Source organism: Schistocerca serialis, chromosome 3 (genome assembly GCF_023864345.2).
Source record: "Schistocerca serialis cubense isolate TAMUIC-IGC-003099 chromosome 3, iqSchSeri2.2, whole genome shotgun sequence".
Lineage (NCBI taxonomy): Eukaryota > Metazoa > Arthropoda > Insecta > Orthoptera > Acrididae > Schistocerca > Schistocerca serialis.
In genome coordinates this window covers 410339079-410356715 of record NC_064640.1, presented here as the reverse complement: position 1 = coordinate 410356715, position 17637 = coordinate 410339079, and the positions used below count along the sequence as shown (strand labels likewise).

At 40.3% G+C, this 17637-nt stretch overlaps 1 protein-coding gene across 2 annotated transcripts in view; it reads left to right on the top strand.

Moving 5' to 3' along the window:
* The window catches only part of LOC126470273 (probable cytochrome P450 CYP44), a 279280-nt gene that overhangs the window by 212296 nt on the left and 49347 nt on the right, over positions 1-17637 (top strand). For both annotated transcript variants that reach the window (XM_050098015.1, XM_050098016.1), the window contains exon 8: positions 2378-2456. In XM_050098015.1, the coding sequence (XP_049953972.1) occupies positions 2378-2456 (79 nt within the window). The remainder of the gene's footprint in view (positions 1-2377; positions 2457-17637) is intronic.

The window sequence follows — 17637 nt, the reverse complement described above, 5'->3', positions numbered from 1 at the left end:
AACCACACAGCAGTGTGCCAGCAACACAACAGCAGAAGATCACACCTCCAGTTGCCAAGGTACCAGGTGGTGCTACACTCTCTGAATATGGCACTGCTACTGTTGGCACTATCTTGCCTCCATGAGTCATGCGTCACCACCACAGTTTCTTGGTATTCTTCTGCGAGATGGCTTTATAGGATAATGTCTGTCAGCTATTGAGTTAATGTGGGGAGTTCACTGTTCTCTGGACTTTTAGACTACCCTGACCAAGTACTCCCCCAGTCAAAGTTCCATTCACTGAGCACACAGTACACTCTGGGCTTTATCACAGGCATACTGTGGCTCTCCAGTCAGGGCCTACTGACTTACATGTCACATCCAAGTCACTGAGGCATCACAAGTGCGTCAACCATGGATGACATCCATGTGTGAACATTTCCTGGCTAGGTCAGTGATACAATATTAGGACAAACTAGGTAGTGTCACTGACTATTTTAGCATACACAGTATGGCTCACATTTTCTAAGAAACTGTTACTGTATTTGTTCAGAATACTGAGATAAGTTCCATTGATCTTTAGCTATCTGGGCACATTCATTAATTAGTGGCATGAATCACACATGGACGATACATCAGTTGGCAATGAGGGTAAAACTTTTCTGCAACATTCTCCTCCCACCAGTTGGTGACATCCTCCACATTGCCGGCCCACGACCCGCCATGTCTCATGCTGCTGGCCCTTGTTCCACTGGCCTGCCTCATGCCCCTCTCTATCAGGCACTTTCCTTTGCTTTCTCTGTCCTTGGCACCTGTTGACACCATGAACTCTCCCTCTCTGTCACTTCACTCTCTTCCATTCCACTGGCCATGGCTTTTCCCTAGTTAACAGGTTGCCCTCAGTTTCTCTTTCCTTTCCACCTGTTCTCTACACTTGACCCACACCCTTGGGGCCCGGCCCTCCATCCTCTCCTGGGCCTCTTCTTTACTGAGTGGGAGTCACATTCACCTCACACTCTTGCTCTCTTCTCCAACAGGTGACTTCTGAGCAAGTGTTGTGCCTTCTGACAGACTCCACTGTGAGTCGTCTCGGTCCGGTCGCCACCCCTGAACATCTTTGGTCATGATTGTATCCTGTGACCTTAGGGGCCCCTCTCATCTGTGCAGAAAGCCTGCCTTTCCTTGTCTGGACACCCTCTGTGGCACAATGTCAGATTTCCCATGTATTCCTGTTCTGCGGTCCTGGAAGTTTTGCCGTATGGCCTAGCCACAGCAGATCGTGCCACCTTTGGTAGCCCAGTTGACCTTTCTCACTGACAGCCATGCGCATATCTTATTTCCACATTCACTGTTCCCTATTCTCATCCAAGTGGACTGCTCTTTCTTTGCAGCCACCTCAGTCCTGCCAGCCTTCAGTCCTCGCTTTTGGGTCTGAGTCTCCACTGCTGACGGCACTCCTCCTTGATGACCCCAATGCCCCTCCCTTGGGGAAGAGGGAATGCAGTACCCTTGGTGGTCACCTACATCACAGTCACTGACCACCCAGGAAGATGGTTCCACCAGCTGCTCTGTATGCAACAACTCGTTGTTGATTCAGTTTTGGTACATATTTCTCATACTGCCATCATTAAGCAGAAATCTGTCTTCTATGGCCCATCCACCAGCCACACAGCAGTATACTATGTGTTGCTACCCTTCAAGTAAGCCAGCAACACAACTGTGGAAGATCACACCTCCAGTTGCCACTGTATCAGTGGCACTATGCTTACTGTACATGGTGTTGTGCTTGCCATTCATAGTGCTGCTATTGTCGGCACTATTTCGCATCCCCGAGTCACGTGATACTACCTCACTTGCCTGGTATTCTTCCACTGGATGGACAGAGTGCCCTGTTAGGACAGACCAGGCAATATCAGTGACTATGCTAGCATAAATTATATGGATTGTACCTTGTAAGAAACTGTTACTGTACTTATTCAGAAGACAAATAAAGTTCCTTTGTTACTTGGCTACCTGGGTACAGCCATACATTAGTAGCACGCATCACACAAGTAGGTCAAATCAGTTAACAGCATATTGGAGCACTACAGTTGGCATGCCATTGTTCATCCTTCACAGTTTACCAGTATATGTTGCGTCATTTACTATGTGCAATGACTGCAGTGTGCCAGATACCCTGATACTAAATCAGTGATACCTGCAGATGCAGTGTCTCCCATAGTTCCTGGAATAGTGAACTCTTAAACTTGCAACAATTACCTCTATCACTTAGCATTTTTCTCATAAATATTGCATTGTTTTTTTTTACTTTGTACTGTTTTGTATGTTATTATAACAAGTACTTGCTAGTGTTGCTTGTTAATACTAATTTCTGTTTGTCTTTTGGAATTATTTCTAGATTTTATCCAATTGGAACTGAGGTATCAAGAATAATTCAGAAGGATCTCATTCTGTCTGGTTATCATGTCCCAAAAGGTGTAAGTAGATATCAGTTACAAATTATATCTTGGTTTGTGGCTGAAATTTGTCTATACCCAATTGCTTCTATTATCTTAAATTTTCTTTCTAGCAGATGATTGATTGAGATAACGTACACAACTCTTAAATAAACTTTCAAATGATTACATTAATAGACTTTTTCCTTATTTTTCCCAGAAATATTTAAAAGACCACCATCAACTTTTTGTTTTGTCTGTTCGGCATTTGTATCATGCCATTGGGTTATAGTGTGGTTTTTTTTTCGATTCTACTTTCTTTGCTGTGTTGATTCATACTTTATCTCTATTGTTCGAATTTAAAACTTTAATTTTTAATGAATTTAAAGTTTTTATTATTGAAGTACAGTGTCCTCAATAACATGAATAAATCATTTTTAGTATTTCTGGTGCGTTGCATTTAGTACCATATAGATTTGGTGCCGTTTCTTTGCTGTTTGTAATATTCCCGTTTTTTGCCAGATGTGTCATTGAAATAATGTTAACAAGGAATCTGTTTTTTCCCCTTGGGTCTCATTTGCTACATTTTGGTCTGTACTTCCACTCTTCATTGTTATTATCCCTTTTATGAGTCAGTCACAACTCGTTGTTAATTCAGTTTTAGTACATATTTCTCATACTGCCATCATTAAACTGACATCTTTATACACTTTTTTATTTGTACTTTTTTTAGGAATGTTTCTCATCTGTTTTCACCTAGCAAATATATCTCTTCAAGAGATACAGTATCAAGTTACTTGATACTGTATTGTTCCTTCTTTAGATAGTGCTATCTCTTCCTTGTTCATCTAGTTTGTTGTTAGTCACCAGATATTCTGTCATTGAGGTGTAACTCCTATTTGTCCAAGTATACTTGTGTATTGGTAAGTTGTAATTTATTGAATGTTACAGAGTTTATAAGTATGTTTCCCTTCTTCTTACATGTTATTTCTCTGTCAGGTACAAGGAAATTTGGTGTAATGGTATTGCCTACCCTTTCATTTAAATCCCCTATTATTGTGGCTTGATTGTCCTGATTACACTTGCTGAGCACATTTTGCAGATCACCATAGTGGTTTTTTGAGAAAACACACTTACTTACAGTCTAGTAAGACAAGTAAGTTGTATTTACCAAACATTTTTAACATTTATGTATGTGCCACATTAAGAGAATGAGAAGATAAATTTTAAAAACAATTTTAGTTGGACAGGAACATTATGCTCAGCTCAATTCAGTTTGTCAGTGATCTAGTTTTATTTTATGATAATAAAACCAAATATCAGTTATCTATTCACATCCTAAGAAAAGCATGCAGAGAATAAAACATGAATATTTCTTCCAACAAAAGATGAGTAGTGACCTTTGTGTGACCAGAGCCAAGACATCAAAGATTGTAGTTAACAGTGATATTATAGTATATTATAAATATTAGATTATTTCACTTACCTGGGATGGAAAGTAACTTATGGCTATAGCCAAGGCATAGAAAAGAAGAATAAATAAATCCAGTTTCATGTATGAAAAATTACCAAAAATTTGGGAGACAAAGCACAGAAAAGATCCATCAATGAAATTCTGCCCCCACTCTCACTTATTGAAGAGAATGTTGTATCTTTACTGACAAGTATAATACAAGCACAAGAAATGAGATTTTTCAGACGACTAGAAGACTTTGTGATGATGGACAGGATTAGAAATGAACCAGTTAGAGAAAAATCAAAAATATATAGCTCCAAAGGAGGAAAAAGGCCATAATTGTTTGAAATGGTATCACAGCAGGCTTTGTTGCCTAATACTGAAAGCAAAAGTGAAGAAGTGTTTGTATGTAAACATGGAAACTTTATTTAGCATACTTTGTGATTTGCAATCTGTTGCTTTTATATATATTCTTAAAATACCTCCTCTGAAGACTATTTTGTAAGGTGCTAGGCCTCTCATGCTTCCCACTCACATTATACTGTACTGTTAAACAAAAAACAGTTTACAAGTATAAATCAAAAATAGTGTGGTCTGTCATTAAATCTGAATTGGGTATTAAAGTGTATGACTATGAAGTTTCTAAAATTAAACTCGAATATGACACCATTTGAGATCCTATACAGTTATCACAGAGCTTCAATACATTTTTAATGAATGGTATGAAACCTGATGTCAATGTAGCAGATTACCAGGAGAAGTAAATCCCTTTGGGATTGGTCAAAAATTTGAGTGTCCCACAAAATGGATCTGGAAAATATTACACTGCTGGTCATTAAAATTGCAACACAATGGAGTTGTCATGAAACAAATATCTAATTGACACCAATTTTGCTACAGACATATATGACTAGCTTTCCAGCACAACTGCACAGAGTAGGTGGAAGTAATTATATCTACATTTTATATACACGGTGACTCACATAAAACTTGCACTGCAAAAAATATTGCAGAAATGGAAAGTGCTTTTGATGTGCATTTTTCACATAATGGATTAGTAGGCAGGGGCTCAGATTGTTAGCCAATAAACATGTAGTAATAATACTTAAAAAGTGTATTTTTTGTGCAAACACACACTTTTTGAATGAAACAATACCTATTGACATTAACAAACTTAAAGTAGGGTAAATTAGAATGTCAGTGGTGAAAGGATTCTAGTGCGAGTCATTTACAAGATATCATATTTTGAAAAGCTCCTGCACCAACACTTACCATCACAGGTTGTGTTCTGAAGGACCAGTGGCAGTGGCAATACACACTTCCTGTCTGGTATGGAATGACTACTGCCCATGTGCTAGCATTTCAGCAGAAATGTCCAAGTGGGGTGCAGTAATACGTCATTGAGTTTCTCAGGTGTAGTTGGTATGTCCTTGTAAACAGTGTCTTCCAGCTTTTCCCACAGAAAATGTTTACAGGCATCAAATCCAGGGAATGGGCTGGCCAAGGTACAGGTCCTCTGCATCCAATCCAATTTGAAAACAATTCTTGAAGACATGCTGAAGTACTTCGTTCACTACAGGCTGGACATCCATCATGTTGGTACTACACGTTCCTCGTGGTCTGCAGAGGAACACCTTCTAGCATCCATGTAAGATGATCTCTTAGGAGGTTGTGATACTTGTGCACATTCAGCGTTCTGTCTATGAAAAATGAGCCTATGAGCTGATGGTTCACTATCCCACACAACTCATTTACACTCCATGGATACTGACATTCTACCTGACAATGCCAATGGTGCATGTTTCAGGTGTTTACTTGTCCATTACTGGCAAATGTGGCTTCATCACTGAACAAGATACATGAAACATCTGGAGTATCCCGTCTTAATGTCCATGTACAGAAGTTAACACAATTCTCATAATCATTTCCATGCATCTCTTGATGGATAGAGATATGATAGGAATGGAACCTATGTCGATGCAGAATGTGTAGGACTCTTGCCTGACTAATACTACTTCTTTGTGTGATCGTGCAGTAGCCAACGTGTGGATCAACTGCAACAGTGGCAAGAACATTTATTTCCCCCTATTCTGTTGTCACTCAATTCCTCCTGTTACATTCTCTAGATGTTACACTACCACCTTCACATAACTAGTTGAAGAGGTTGATAAATAACTTCCGAGATGGTTGACATTTATTGGGCTATCTTGTTGCATACACCGTAGAACTCCAAACTGCATTCTTCCTACACTTTCCATACACCATGAGCATGTTGTCTCTTTTTGCAAATCCCATCGTCCACTCGTGAACTACTGCTTGGACCATCACACACTAACTGACTAGCAAGTCGCTGTGAACTCAAGGAACACACAAGCACACTGTAAGCATACATAACAGCACTGTACCTACTAACTACACAGGTTGAAAACAAGTGTTGGTGTGGAAAATTTTCAAAATACAATATCTCATAAAAGACCTGCACTAGAATCACACAACAGACACCACTGACATTCTAATTTTCGCTAGTTTTAGTTTGTTAATGTCAATAGGCATTGTCCCATTTAAAAAGAGTATGTTTGCATAAATATTGACTTTTTAAGTATTATTACAATCTGTTTATTGGCTAAAAATACATGCCCCTGACTTTCAATCCATTCTGTGAAAACCGCACATGAATAGCACTTTCCATCTGTGCAGTATTTGCGGTGCAAGTTTTAGGTGATTCTCCTGCATAAAGAAAGATTACACAGTGGAATTTTCATTCAGAAATGACATTTGAATATTGATTGTTTGTAAGAATATTATGTTTTACCTTGTGTAAGAAGGAGAAACATCTGCTGACATATATCAGAATTTGACAGTGGGAGGATCACAGCCCATCAAGACTTCATTTAATAGTTCCACGATCAGTGCCTGAGAGGACAGAAATAGTTGACCCTGCCTTGCAGGACTGTATGGGGATGTCACATACTTCGAACTGGGAAATGGGCTCATTTGCAGTGAGACAAGTATCAACAGAGATAGTGCGATGACACGTGGAGCATCACAGATTGCCAGCACCATGATCAGTGTTGTAGCTTCTCCTCACATGGCAGCAGAGGAGGCAGGCCAGCAGTGGTGCACCCAACACCAGTGGACACGGAAGTGGCACCACATTATCTTTACAGAGAAGTTCTGGTTCTGCATATGGCATCACAATGGATGTATCTGCATGTGGAGGGTCCAAGGAGAATGAACATTGCCAGATTACACTCATCATTGTCACGTGGGCCCAGCAGGTGGCATGATGGTGTAGGGTACCACAGGGTAGACAACACAATCACCTCCATTTCACATAGCTTCAAATCTGGACAGCAGGCATTACAACAGACACTCAGAGATCATGAGCTCAGTATGTCACTGACAGTAGCTATCAGTAGGAATGTTAAAAAAGTTAGGAAAATATTTCTTCATAGTGAGAGTCATAGGAAATAGATTTCAAACTGAGTGGTCAACATCAGATACTTATATCTGGGACTCTCAATGTTGAGTGTAAATGGACAAAATTCAAATGTATTGTACAATGTGCATTAGATGGGTATCTCACAAGCAAAGCCCTATTAGAAAGAGGATCCAAAACTAAAGAGAAATTCTCCACAGATTTACACACGGTCAAAGCCTTGTCATCAAATGGAAGTGCAAAGAAAATGAAATGAGTATGCGGAGAGTCATGCGCAAAGCAGTCAACAAATTCAAAAGTAAAACTCTGTTTTTCAATCTTGATGAAAAAGTTTTGGTCTTATGTTGAGGTAGTAATCTGATCAAATCCATCTATATATTCACTCAGTGACCATACTGGCACAAAAATGGAGAATAACATAGAGAAGGCCAAATTACTATATCCTGCTTTCCAAAATTATCATATTCCAGTTCCTCCTCTCAATCATTACACAAGCATCAAACTGACAGATATTGACATAAATGAAATAGAAACTTAACTAAACTTGCTCAACAGAGGGAAGATGACTGGACCTGATGAGATACCTATATACCTATATGATTCTGCACATGGTTTGCAAAATAACTTGTTGCTCTTCTAGCATCATTCTATTGTAGGTCACTGGAAGAACAAAATGTTCCAAACAATTGGAAAATGTGCATGTCACTCTCATTTTCAAGGAAAATTGTTGAACAGATGAACATACTTGTAGGACTGTGCTACTGATATCAGTCTGTTGGAGAGTTTTGGAACATGTTTTATGTTTATGTATTATTGTACTAGAGATAGAGACTGAACATCTCCTGCCCAGGGATCAACATACTGTAGATTCTGAAAACAATAATCTTGCAAAATTTAGTGCACTCCGTTCATTCAGTACATGCTGGTGCCCAGGTTAATGCCTTGTTCCTTGACTTCCAAAAGGCATTTGGACAGTTCCATACTGTTGCCTAAAGCATAAGGCACAAGCATAAAGGATGTCAGACCAGCTTTGTGGCTGTATTGAAGTGTTCCTAGCAAATAGAGCACAGCATATCTTTCTCACTGCAGAAAAAAGACATAAAAATAGCTTAGAGCATACTCCAAGGGGATGTTATAGAACCATTACAGTTCAAAATATATAAAAATGACAAACAACTCTGTGCTCCAGGCATTCCCAGTTGTGGCAATATGTCTTGCAAAAAGAAAAGCACATGCAGCTGTCTGATAATCTGTAATGAAATGCAACTGGTTTTGTGGCCTATAGCCACATCCTCAGGTGAATATCTGAACAGAAAACACATGAATGACTATCCACTTGGCCCAGTGGACCCCATGTCATAACATTACAACCACAAAACCCTAATATTTACAATAGTTAAACATTCAATACTTTTAAGTCATTAAAGACGTCGATGAAGGAACGATGGGAACCCAACCTCCACTGGTAAAACAACATAACTCCCAAATGCAGATAGTCAGCTAGAAAAGGGGCCAAATGGTGTGTACTTTATCCTCCATAAAAATGAGGTAGAACCTACAACCAATAACAATAAAAAATACAGAACAGAGGGAGCCTGGACAATAGCCCACACCAAAGTGGCAGTTTGAATACTTACAGATTATCCATCACATCCTAGTGGCAGCCTCCAAGAAAAGCCACACTGAGCATGCAGCAAAGCATTGGTACCCAGAGCATAGCACTTGGGTCACTGAGACTGCCTCTGCAAGGTGGGATGAGCAGTAGATTAACCACATCCCGTATACTTATACACAACTAGGAAAGGTTGGGCTCACCCATTACATCCAAGCAATAAACAATAACAACCACAGCATAAAACATTACATATCACAAAATAAAGCATACACAGTCTCACACACTAAAGCACAAAAGCTACGAAATTCCGTGGAAAACAAAAAACGAGTGAACAAACGTTTAAGGCAATCATCTTGGGCGACTGCCAAGCCCGCAATATATCGAAATTTCTAAATGAAGGTGATCACATTCAAAGTTTTGGTTACGTCTACCCCCAAGCAAATGCAAGGGTTGTCCTAAAAAATATTGATTAAAACCCTCCAAAAACTTGCACCTCCGAAATTGTTGTAATTGCAGCATGAACAAATGACGTCACCTGCAACAACAGCCAGAATCTGCTAAAAACACTAAGAAACAAACTACCATGTGTTTCATCAAAGAAAGTGTTCCTAGTTGATGTACCATTTAGACACGACCTTCCAAACAGGTCGCGTGTAAACAGAGACATAACAAACACAAACTTACAAATCTATAAACTCTGTTCAAAATTCGCAAATGTCACCGTAATTCAAGCTAGCAAATTTCGCAGAGAACACTACACACGACACGGCTTCCACTTGAACAACCTTAGCAGAAGAGAAATTGAAAATCAAATATCACAATCTGTAGGGCAAAAGAAAGGGCAAAGCGGTCCTATAATACCTATTAGATTTAAGGAACAAAACATAACTGTAAAAAACCTTCACCCAAAGACAAAACCAGTGTAAACCATACAGGTTACGCCAACGAGGGTAGTATGTTAAACCCATAAATTTTTTTATGGCCAAGCCCCCTACCTCTGCAGAGGCGACAAAAAAGAGCCATCAGTGTCCACATACATACAGCTTTGCCATATACCACCAAAATGTACAGTCAATAACAAACAAGCTTGCAGAAATTGAACTCCTATTCACAAAAGACTTACAATATGTAAATGTAATTTGCGTTACAGAACATTGGCTGAAACCAGACCAAATTAGTTCAGCTAGCATTCCTGGTTACACATTAGCTTCCCACTACTTCAGGAAAAGCCAGAAAGGTGGAGGTGCTGCCATATTTATAAGAAATTCCATAAACTACAGACGTTTTGAGCAGTTCGACCACTTAAATAAAGAAAATGATTTTGAGGCAGCTGAAATCGAAATTCTAGAAGCAAATATAATCATAACATGTATCTATCGTTCTTCAACAGGCAATGTATGTGTCTTCCTAAAAAACCTTGAAATACTCCTAAACAAACTTCACCAAAACAAAAAGGTACTAATTTTATGTGGTGATTTCAATGTTGATTTCCAGTCTACAGGGCGTGTGAAAGGATCCCTACTGAATCTCACTAACTCATTGTCTGAATCCCACAGTAACATTCCCAACAGGCGCAAAAAACAACACCAAAACCACACTTGACCAGATATTTGTAAACTGTCCCTACCACAGAGTCGAACCTCTGGACACAGGCTATAGTGATCAATGTGGCCAAGCCGTATAGCCGCGTACCTTCCAAATGTTCGCTCCTTAGACTGCAACAACAAGTACACAACTAAAGTAAGAAACTACAGCAATGAAAACATGAAAATCTTCAATGATTCCTTAGCTGCAGAAACATGGAACAAAGTATATGAAGCAGACGATACAGACAACAAAATGGAATCATTTCTATATCACTTCAATATTGCCTTTCCTCTTAAACTCAAACGCACCACATCAAAAGAACCCAATAAGAAGCCATGGATAACAACTGGTATAAAGATTTCCTGCAGAAGGAAGAGAGATCTGTTGAAGTATTTAAAAAATAACAACACCATCCCCACCCATCTTAAGAAAGATACATCAAGCAATATGTCAAAATCCTTAAAAAAGTCATAGTACTGGCAAAGCAAACAGCAAATGACAACTATGTGGCAACATCCTCAAACAAAACCAAGGCAATGTGGAGCATTATAAGGAACGAAACAAATCAAAAGCCACATAAACATGAAAACATTATCCTGATCCACAACAACACCAGAGTTACTAATCCACAAGAAATTGCAAATATCTTCAACAATTACTATGAAATATTGTTAAAAATCTGTTACAAAGCTTCAACAAACCCACACCCAACAGACAAAACAAAATAACAACTCCTTTAGAATCTATATTCTTCTGGGAAACAACTCCTGAAGAAACTGTACTAAGTGCAAAGTACCTCAAGAATAAATTCTCATCTGGAATCGATGACATCCCAGATTTTATCATCAAAAACTGCATAAAGAAAATAGCTCTCCCACACTCAAATGTGTACAACTCATCGTTGATGGCAGGTACAGTCTTAGACAATAAAACTGACCGCCGGCCGGCCGCCACAGAGACTAAGTCCGAGTCATTCACTTAAGGTGGCCAATAAAACTGACCGCCCCTGACAACTCTAAGTCCGTCCATATGCGCAATCTGGCAACACTGTAAGATGCGGAAGTGTTAGGAGGAAGTGTTGTCTACTTCCGAGACGTTGTCGGACTATGTGAGCCTGTGGTCTAGTGGTAAGCGTCGTGCGTCCTAAACTTATAGTCGCCTGTTCGCGTCCAGCTGTATTACTTTTTTTTTTTTTTTTTTTTTTAACCACAGTCGGTCTCAAGTTATGAGTCTGACTGAACAGCGAAGATAATTCGCTTAACATTCTACCCACCAGCAATACCCAATATTCCAGAAACAATTCCGCAAGACAGTTCATGGCTGCGCCGCGATCATAGCAGCTTACGCTCGAGCGTTTCGTCGCGCTGCAGCGGCTACCGACCACCGGCCAGACGCCACCCGCCGCCTAAAGTCCGGCGCCACCCAGGTGAACGCGGCGCCACGCTGTCAGTGTATACTGTCAGTTTCGAATTTGAAGTTCTAGTTATCATCTTGCAGTTAAGCATTGGATTTTGCATACTAGAAAATCATGAACTACAGTTAAGCATTGTAAAATTGAGTCGCAAGTGGAAATAGGTGTAACATCTGCAACACAACATTTACTTTTGGTATAACAGAGGGGTGAATGCAGAGGAGGCAGCTAGAAAGATTTGAATTGTGTGTGGAGCGAGTACTTTTGGGGAAAAATACGCCAGAAAATATATTCTTGTTTCAACAAAGATCGTTCTGGCATGAATGATTTTTCACATTATGGAAGTCTCGACTACTGATATATGTGATAGATTACCATTTTACCATCATGCGACATTTGCATTCAACAGGCAAAGTTCAGAAGTCTGGTGTAGGAGTACTGCATGCTCTAATTCGAAACAACAAAAATCAACGGAGTGACTATTATTGAACGTCATCAGGTCGCTCATTGAGCATTCGTATGCAGTACTGTTACTGGTGATGTGTTATGATGCCTTTATCGTTAACTTCCTAAGAAGAAATGAAAGGCTGAGCCCCTCCAAAAGACATAACCTCGAGCAAAGAGTAGTGTGAACATAATATTTTACATCTGATAGCTCCAAAAGTGTGTTTTGGGCTACGAATTCTGCCCCATGGGCTGTGTGCAACACAGTTGGAATTTGTTGCCAACAACTGAGACACCTTTCGGTCTCAGCGTAAGAAAATCGACCAACACAACTACGAAAGCAGCTTGCACCTGGTAGCCAAACATGTTTCTTGGGAACAGGCTACTTCCTAAAGTGGGAAGACATTCTTTTGTGGTTGAATTGTTGGCAAATGTCAGACGTGTTCCGTTGGTCTAAGCGTTTCGGTGTGTTGAATTAGTACCAATGACTTTTCTACAGGTTTTTTCTGTCCCAAATAGAAAGTTGAAGTCTCCCATTAGTATTTTCACGTCATCTTGGTGAATTTTGCTCATAGTATTTTCGAGTGTGTTCCACAATTTTTCGACATTTTCGGTGTTTTCCTTATTTTCGATGTTGGTGGGTGCATGTGCATTTATGAGTGTATATTTTTTATAGGGGCTCTGAATGAGCATAGTCATAACTCGATAGTTGGTGGGTGTGATTTCTTCGACAGAATTGTTGATAGATCTGTGTTCGAGAAATGCAATGCCGAAAATTGATGCGCCTTTCGCTACCTTTTGTTTTTTGCTCTTGAAGATGCTATGGTTTCCGTAATGCAAGTTTTAATTGTCAATTAATCGTGGTTCTTGAAGAGCAAGGATGAGAATTTTTTTGCGGACGATTTCTTTTGTGAGATTATTTAGGTTTCTTGTTTGCATCAATGTATCGATGTTTAGTTTTCAAATGAATGTTTTCTGCTTCTAGGGAAATTTACCAGAGTTCTTCGATATTCTCTGCCGTGCTAACCTGGACTCCCCAGAGTACGAAAATCCAACTGCCGCCTATCGGTGGCCAGGTTGTGTACCACCTGGGGTAAAGTTACCTTTGCATGCATAGTTCATGTTTTCTTGTGTTTCATTGGTTTGGCCCGGGTGATACCGGGACCAGACAGGACCAGAGGGTGTTGAAGCCTTTGGAAGCAAATATTTTCAGCCAAGCTCATTGAGATAACAGACGGTGACCAGAGTAGCGGTGATTTTCACTCAGATGTGGCTGGATTTTGGGTTCAACGGATTGAGTAGCCGTTCAGGATTGTGTTAGTATTTGGTTCAACCCAAGTATTTGATTTCCTCGGTACCACCCATATGGGGGAGGGTTTCCCCTATCGGCCACACGGGATTATTATTATTATTGTCATTATGTCATCAGCAAATCTGATATGGAGTATCTTCCCAACACTGAAATAGATGTGTATTGTTCCATTCAATATTTCCATTAGATAAATATGGGTTATAATTACGTTACATTGCTGCTAGTCGACATATTTCTCACTTTTTCTTAGACAGTTGCTAGCTGTTATTCCATCATAGGAATTTATGTGCGCAGCATTGTTGCAATACAGACGTTCAAATTATCCGATTACTGTAATTCATTTCGACACAAGATCGTCCTAATCGGATTCAGCCAGTCAGTCTTAATTTGGATATCCGACTACGACTCTGCGGCTGGTCTCGGTGGAGGTTCGAGTCCTCCGTTGGGCATGGGTGTGTGTGTTTGTCCTTAGGATAATTTAGGTTAAGTAGTGTGTAAGCTTAGGGACTAATGACCTTGGCAGTTAAGTCCCATAAGATTTCACACACATTTGAACATTTTTTTTTTACTACGACTCTCATCATATGATAGACTGGGTGAACCACATCCTTAATCGGACTGTTGAATCCAGATCACTTATCTATGACAGGGGATGAAGTCTTAAACACTGTGGAAAATAATAATCCAATGTGCTTATTACAAATACGTTATTTAAATGAAAATATATGAACTAACGAGATAACAGATTATTTACAGGAGCAGAGGCCCATCCATCATAGCAGAGTAGTGCGAGACTGGTTTCAGGGCCAAGAGAGGATAAAGCTGTTGCCGTTTGTTCCACGATCACCGAACATCAACCAGATAGAGAATATGTGGGCAGAGGTAACAAGGTCATTGCCATGTGTCGCTACAAATGCGAGCGACCTTTGGACGAATATAGAAAACGTATGGTGGGATATAACCCATCACGCTACACTGTCGACGACTTAATGAAATCAATTCCCCTACGCCCTCGAGAAATCTTACGTAATGATCGTGGGTCGGTTGGTTACTAAAAGTATACTCGTCCACAAAACCCATGTGGACAATTATCTGATAATCGGTCAAGCTTTGCTTTGTCGCAGCTCTTTAGCATACAGCAAGTCCATTTACTTTCAGTCTCCTGCTTACAATTGTTGCAATGCAAGGTAATTGAAAAATCTCATCCACTTGACGCTAACTGAAGAACTGACTGGTGCATGTGTTGTTCAACACACAGTAGTTGTCACCCTCACTCGGATCAATGACTGTGTGTGTGTGTGTGTGTGTGTGTGTGTGTGTGTGTGTGTGTGTTTTCGTGTTCACGCACAATCTGAATCAGTACTATTAACATTAGAGAGACAACCAACAATAAATATTGCATCAAATATGACTAAAGTATTTTAATGCGATGGGAAGTTACAAACTGAATTTTTACCCATCCCACGTCCTGCGTATTATGTTAAGTAAGATGTATTAACTCCATAGTATCGTTAGCAGAGACAGTGCGCTCTTGTTGTAGAGGCTCGCGACAGGTACAGCGATTAGCAGTGCTCAATGCCGCCGCGATTTGTTTATGTGGGCTGAGCGTGGACACTGCAGCAGACGCTTCGCCCTAAACAGAAACAAATCACCTTGGCTCTGACTGCAGTGAGCGGATATCACTGCCTGCGTGTTCTTATAGTAACCAACGTGAGACTCTACTCACAGGTGCCATGGAGCAACTGCAACGGGTATCATGTCATTAGTCATCAGAATATTAACCAGTGATGAAATGTCCACTCTATTTGAATCGCAAGAAAATAGGAACCTTCTCACAAAGGAATGTGATGTGATATCAAAATTTATCCAACATACAAAAATTAACTGCAAGGTTTTCATGTATGCAGTAATAGCACACAAGGAAATATTATGTCTTGGAAGCGTATATTTCATTTCCTCTTCTCATATTAACGCCCTTGTTTTAATATGAAGTGAGAAAATAAACACGAAAAACTAAAGTTCCTGTGAAGCATATAAGTCATTTCCTCTTCTCATATCACAACTTTTGTTTTAGTATGAAGTAAAAAAATAAACAGTTTAGAGTTCTGAAGCATAATACGACACCAGATTCTTATCGTAGGCGCTATCGGAAACGCCAAAAGCAGGGAGCTGTCCATTCTTTTGTCCAACAGTCTGTTTCTTTTCATGTATTACTGCCGCTAGGAGATTCTTGTTTAAAGACTTGTGGGCATCAAGTTCTGCAGCAGAACAAGCCTTATGTTATTGTGCTAATTACGGTATGGAAAAAATGCAAGAAAGACGAGTTCCGCTAGAGCAGTGAGGATATTTGCACATGTGTGTATTCAGCAATGACTGCCAGCTGCCACAACACTTCACAGAATCCTTGCGGCAGGCAACACAACTGTGCGTGCACTTCAGACTTCATTCAGTGAGACGTCAGGAGATGTATGAAAACGTCAAATTAACGTCGCTTTCCGAGTCGTATTCGATCCAGAATGATGTGTTATTAAGGTAGTTGAGCGTTCTAGCAATTACACTTTTATGATTCCCATATGAGTATTTCGATAGCCAAAAGAACCCGTTAGTGTGAAACTATCGGGAACTGCATTATATCAAACTGCAAGAACTTGATGATGATGATGATGATGATTAGTGTTTTAGGGCGCACAACAGCGAGGTTATCAGCGCCTGATGCAAGAACTTGAGGCAATACGTGGACTCTTCTCTTCGCAGGGTGACCTATTACTGTTATTTAGCATTCTCTCCGTCCTAGTCGTAATGCAAATGGAACTTCAGAGGCGCTTCCGCTATTCTTGACAAACATCAGCAACCTGTAATCACTGAGAGTCACAACTGCGTGATGGTAATGGTTGAGGTTGTCAGTAGTTGTGGTGGTGTTATGCTGTCAAACTGCTTACAGTAACGTTAATGGTGGCGCACGTAATTTAGCGTTGACTACCTACTTGAGTAAAATAGTGTTGTGGCGTCATCGCTTGTCTTTATTTGGCCTCAGCTTGAGTAATCTGATTCAACAAACATAGTACTCCAATCGTGGGCTCCTAATACAGTTTGACTGCAGAGATTATCGTGCGGGTATTACATTAATTCTGCAATGAAATGCTTAACAAATCTTACCCTCAGCTATGCAGCTGGAATGACTCATTACGCAGGTACTCCATGTTGAACTTGTTTAAGTGATCAGTTCGCTGCAATCCTGCTTGTACTGTTTGTAAATACTCGTATACTTCAGAAATGGTTAAAATGGTTCTGAGCACTATGGGACTTAACTTCTGAGGTTATCAGTCTGCTAGAACTTAGAACTACTTAAACCTAACTAACCTAAGGACATCAGACACATCCATGCCCGAGGCAGGATTCGAACCTGCGACCGTAGCGGTCGCGCGGTTCCAGACTGTAGCGCCTGGAACCGCTCGGCCACCCAGGCCTGCATACTTGTATATTGACCATTCGTTATTTGACTAAATATGAACTACAATCTAATTCGCATGTATATGACATGGGTTAGCGCCGGCACAAAGGTATGACTAAGGGTTGGATGCCCTTGAAGTCCTGTTACATTGATCTACATCTACATCTACATTTATACTCCGCAAGCCACCCAACGGTGTGTGGCGGAGGGCACTTTACGTGCCACTGTCATTACCTCTCTTTCCTGTTCCAGTCGCGTATGGTTCGCGGGAAGAACGACTGTCTGAAAGCCACCGTGCACGCTCTAATCTCTCTAATTTTACATTCGTGATCTCCTCGGGAGGTATAAGTAGGGGGAAGCAACATATTCGATACCTCATCCAGAAACGCACCTACACCGCGATGCAGAGCGCCTCTCTTGCAGAGTCTTCCACTTGAGTTTGTTAAACATCTCCGTAACACTATCACGGTTACCAAATAACCCTGTGACGAAACGCGCCGGTCTTCTT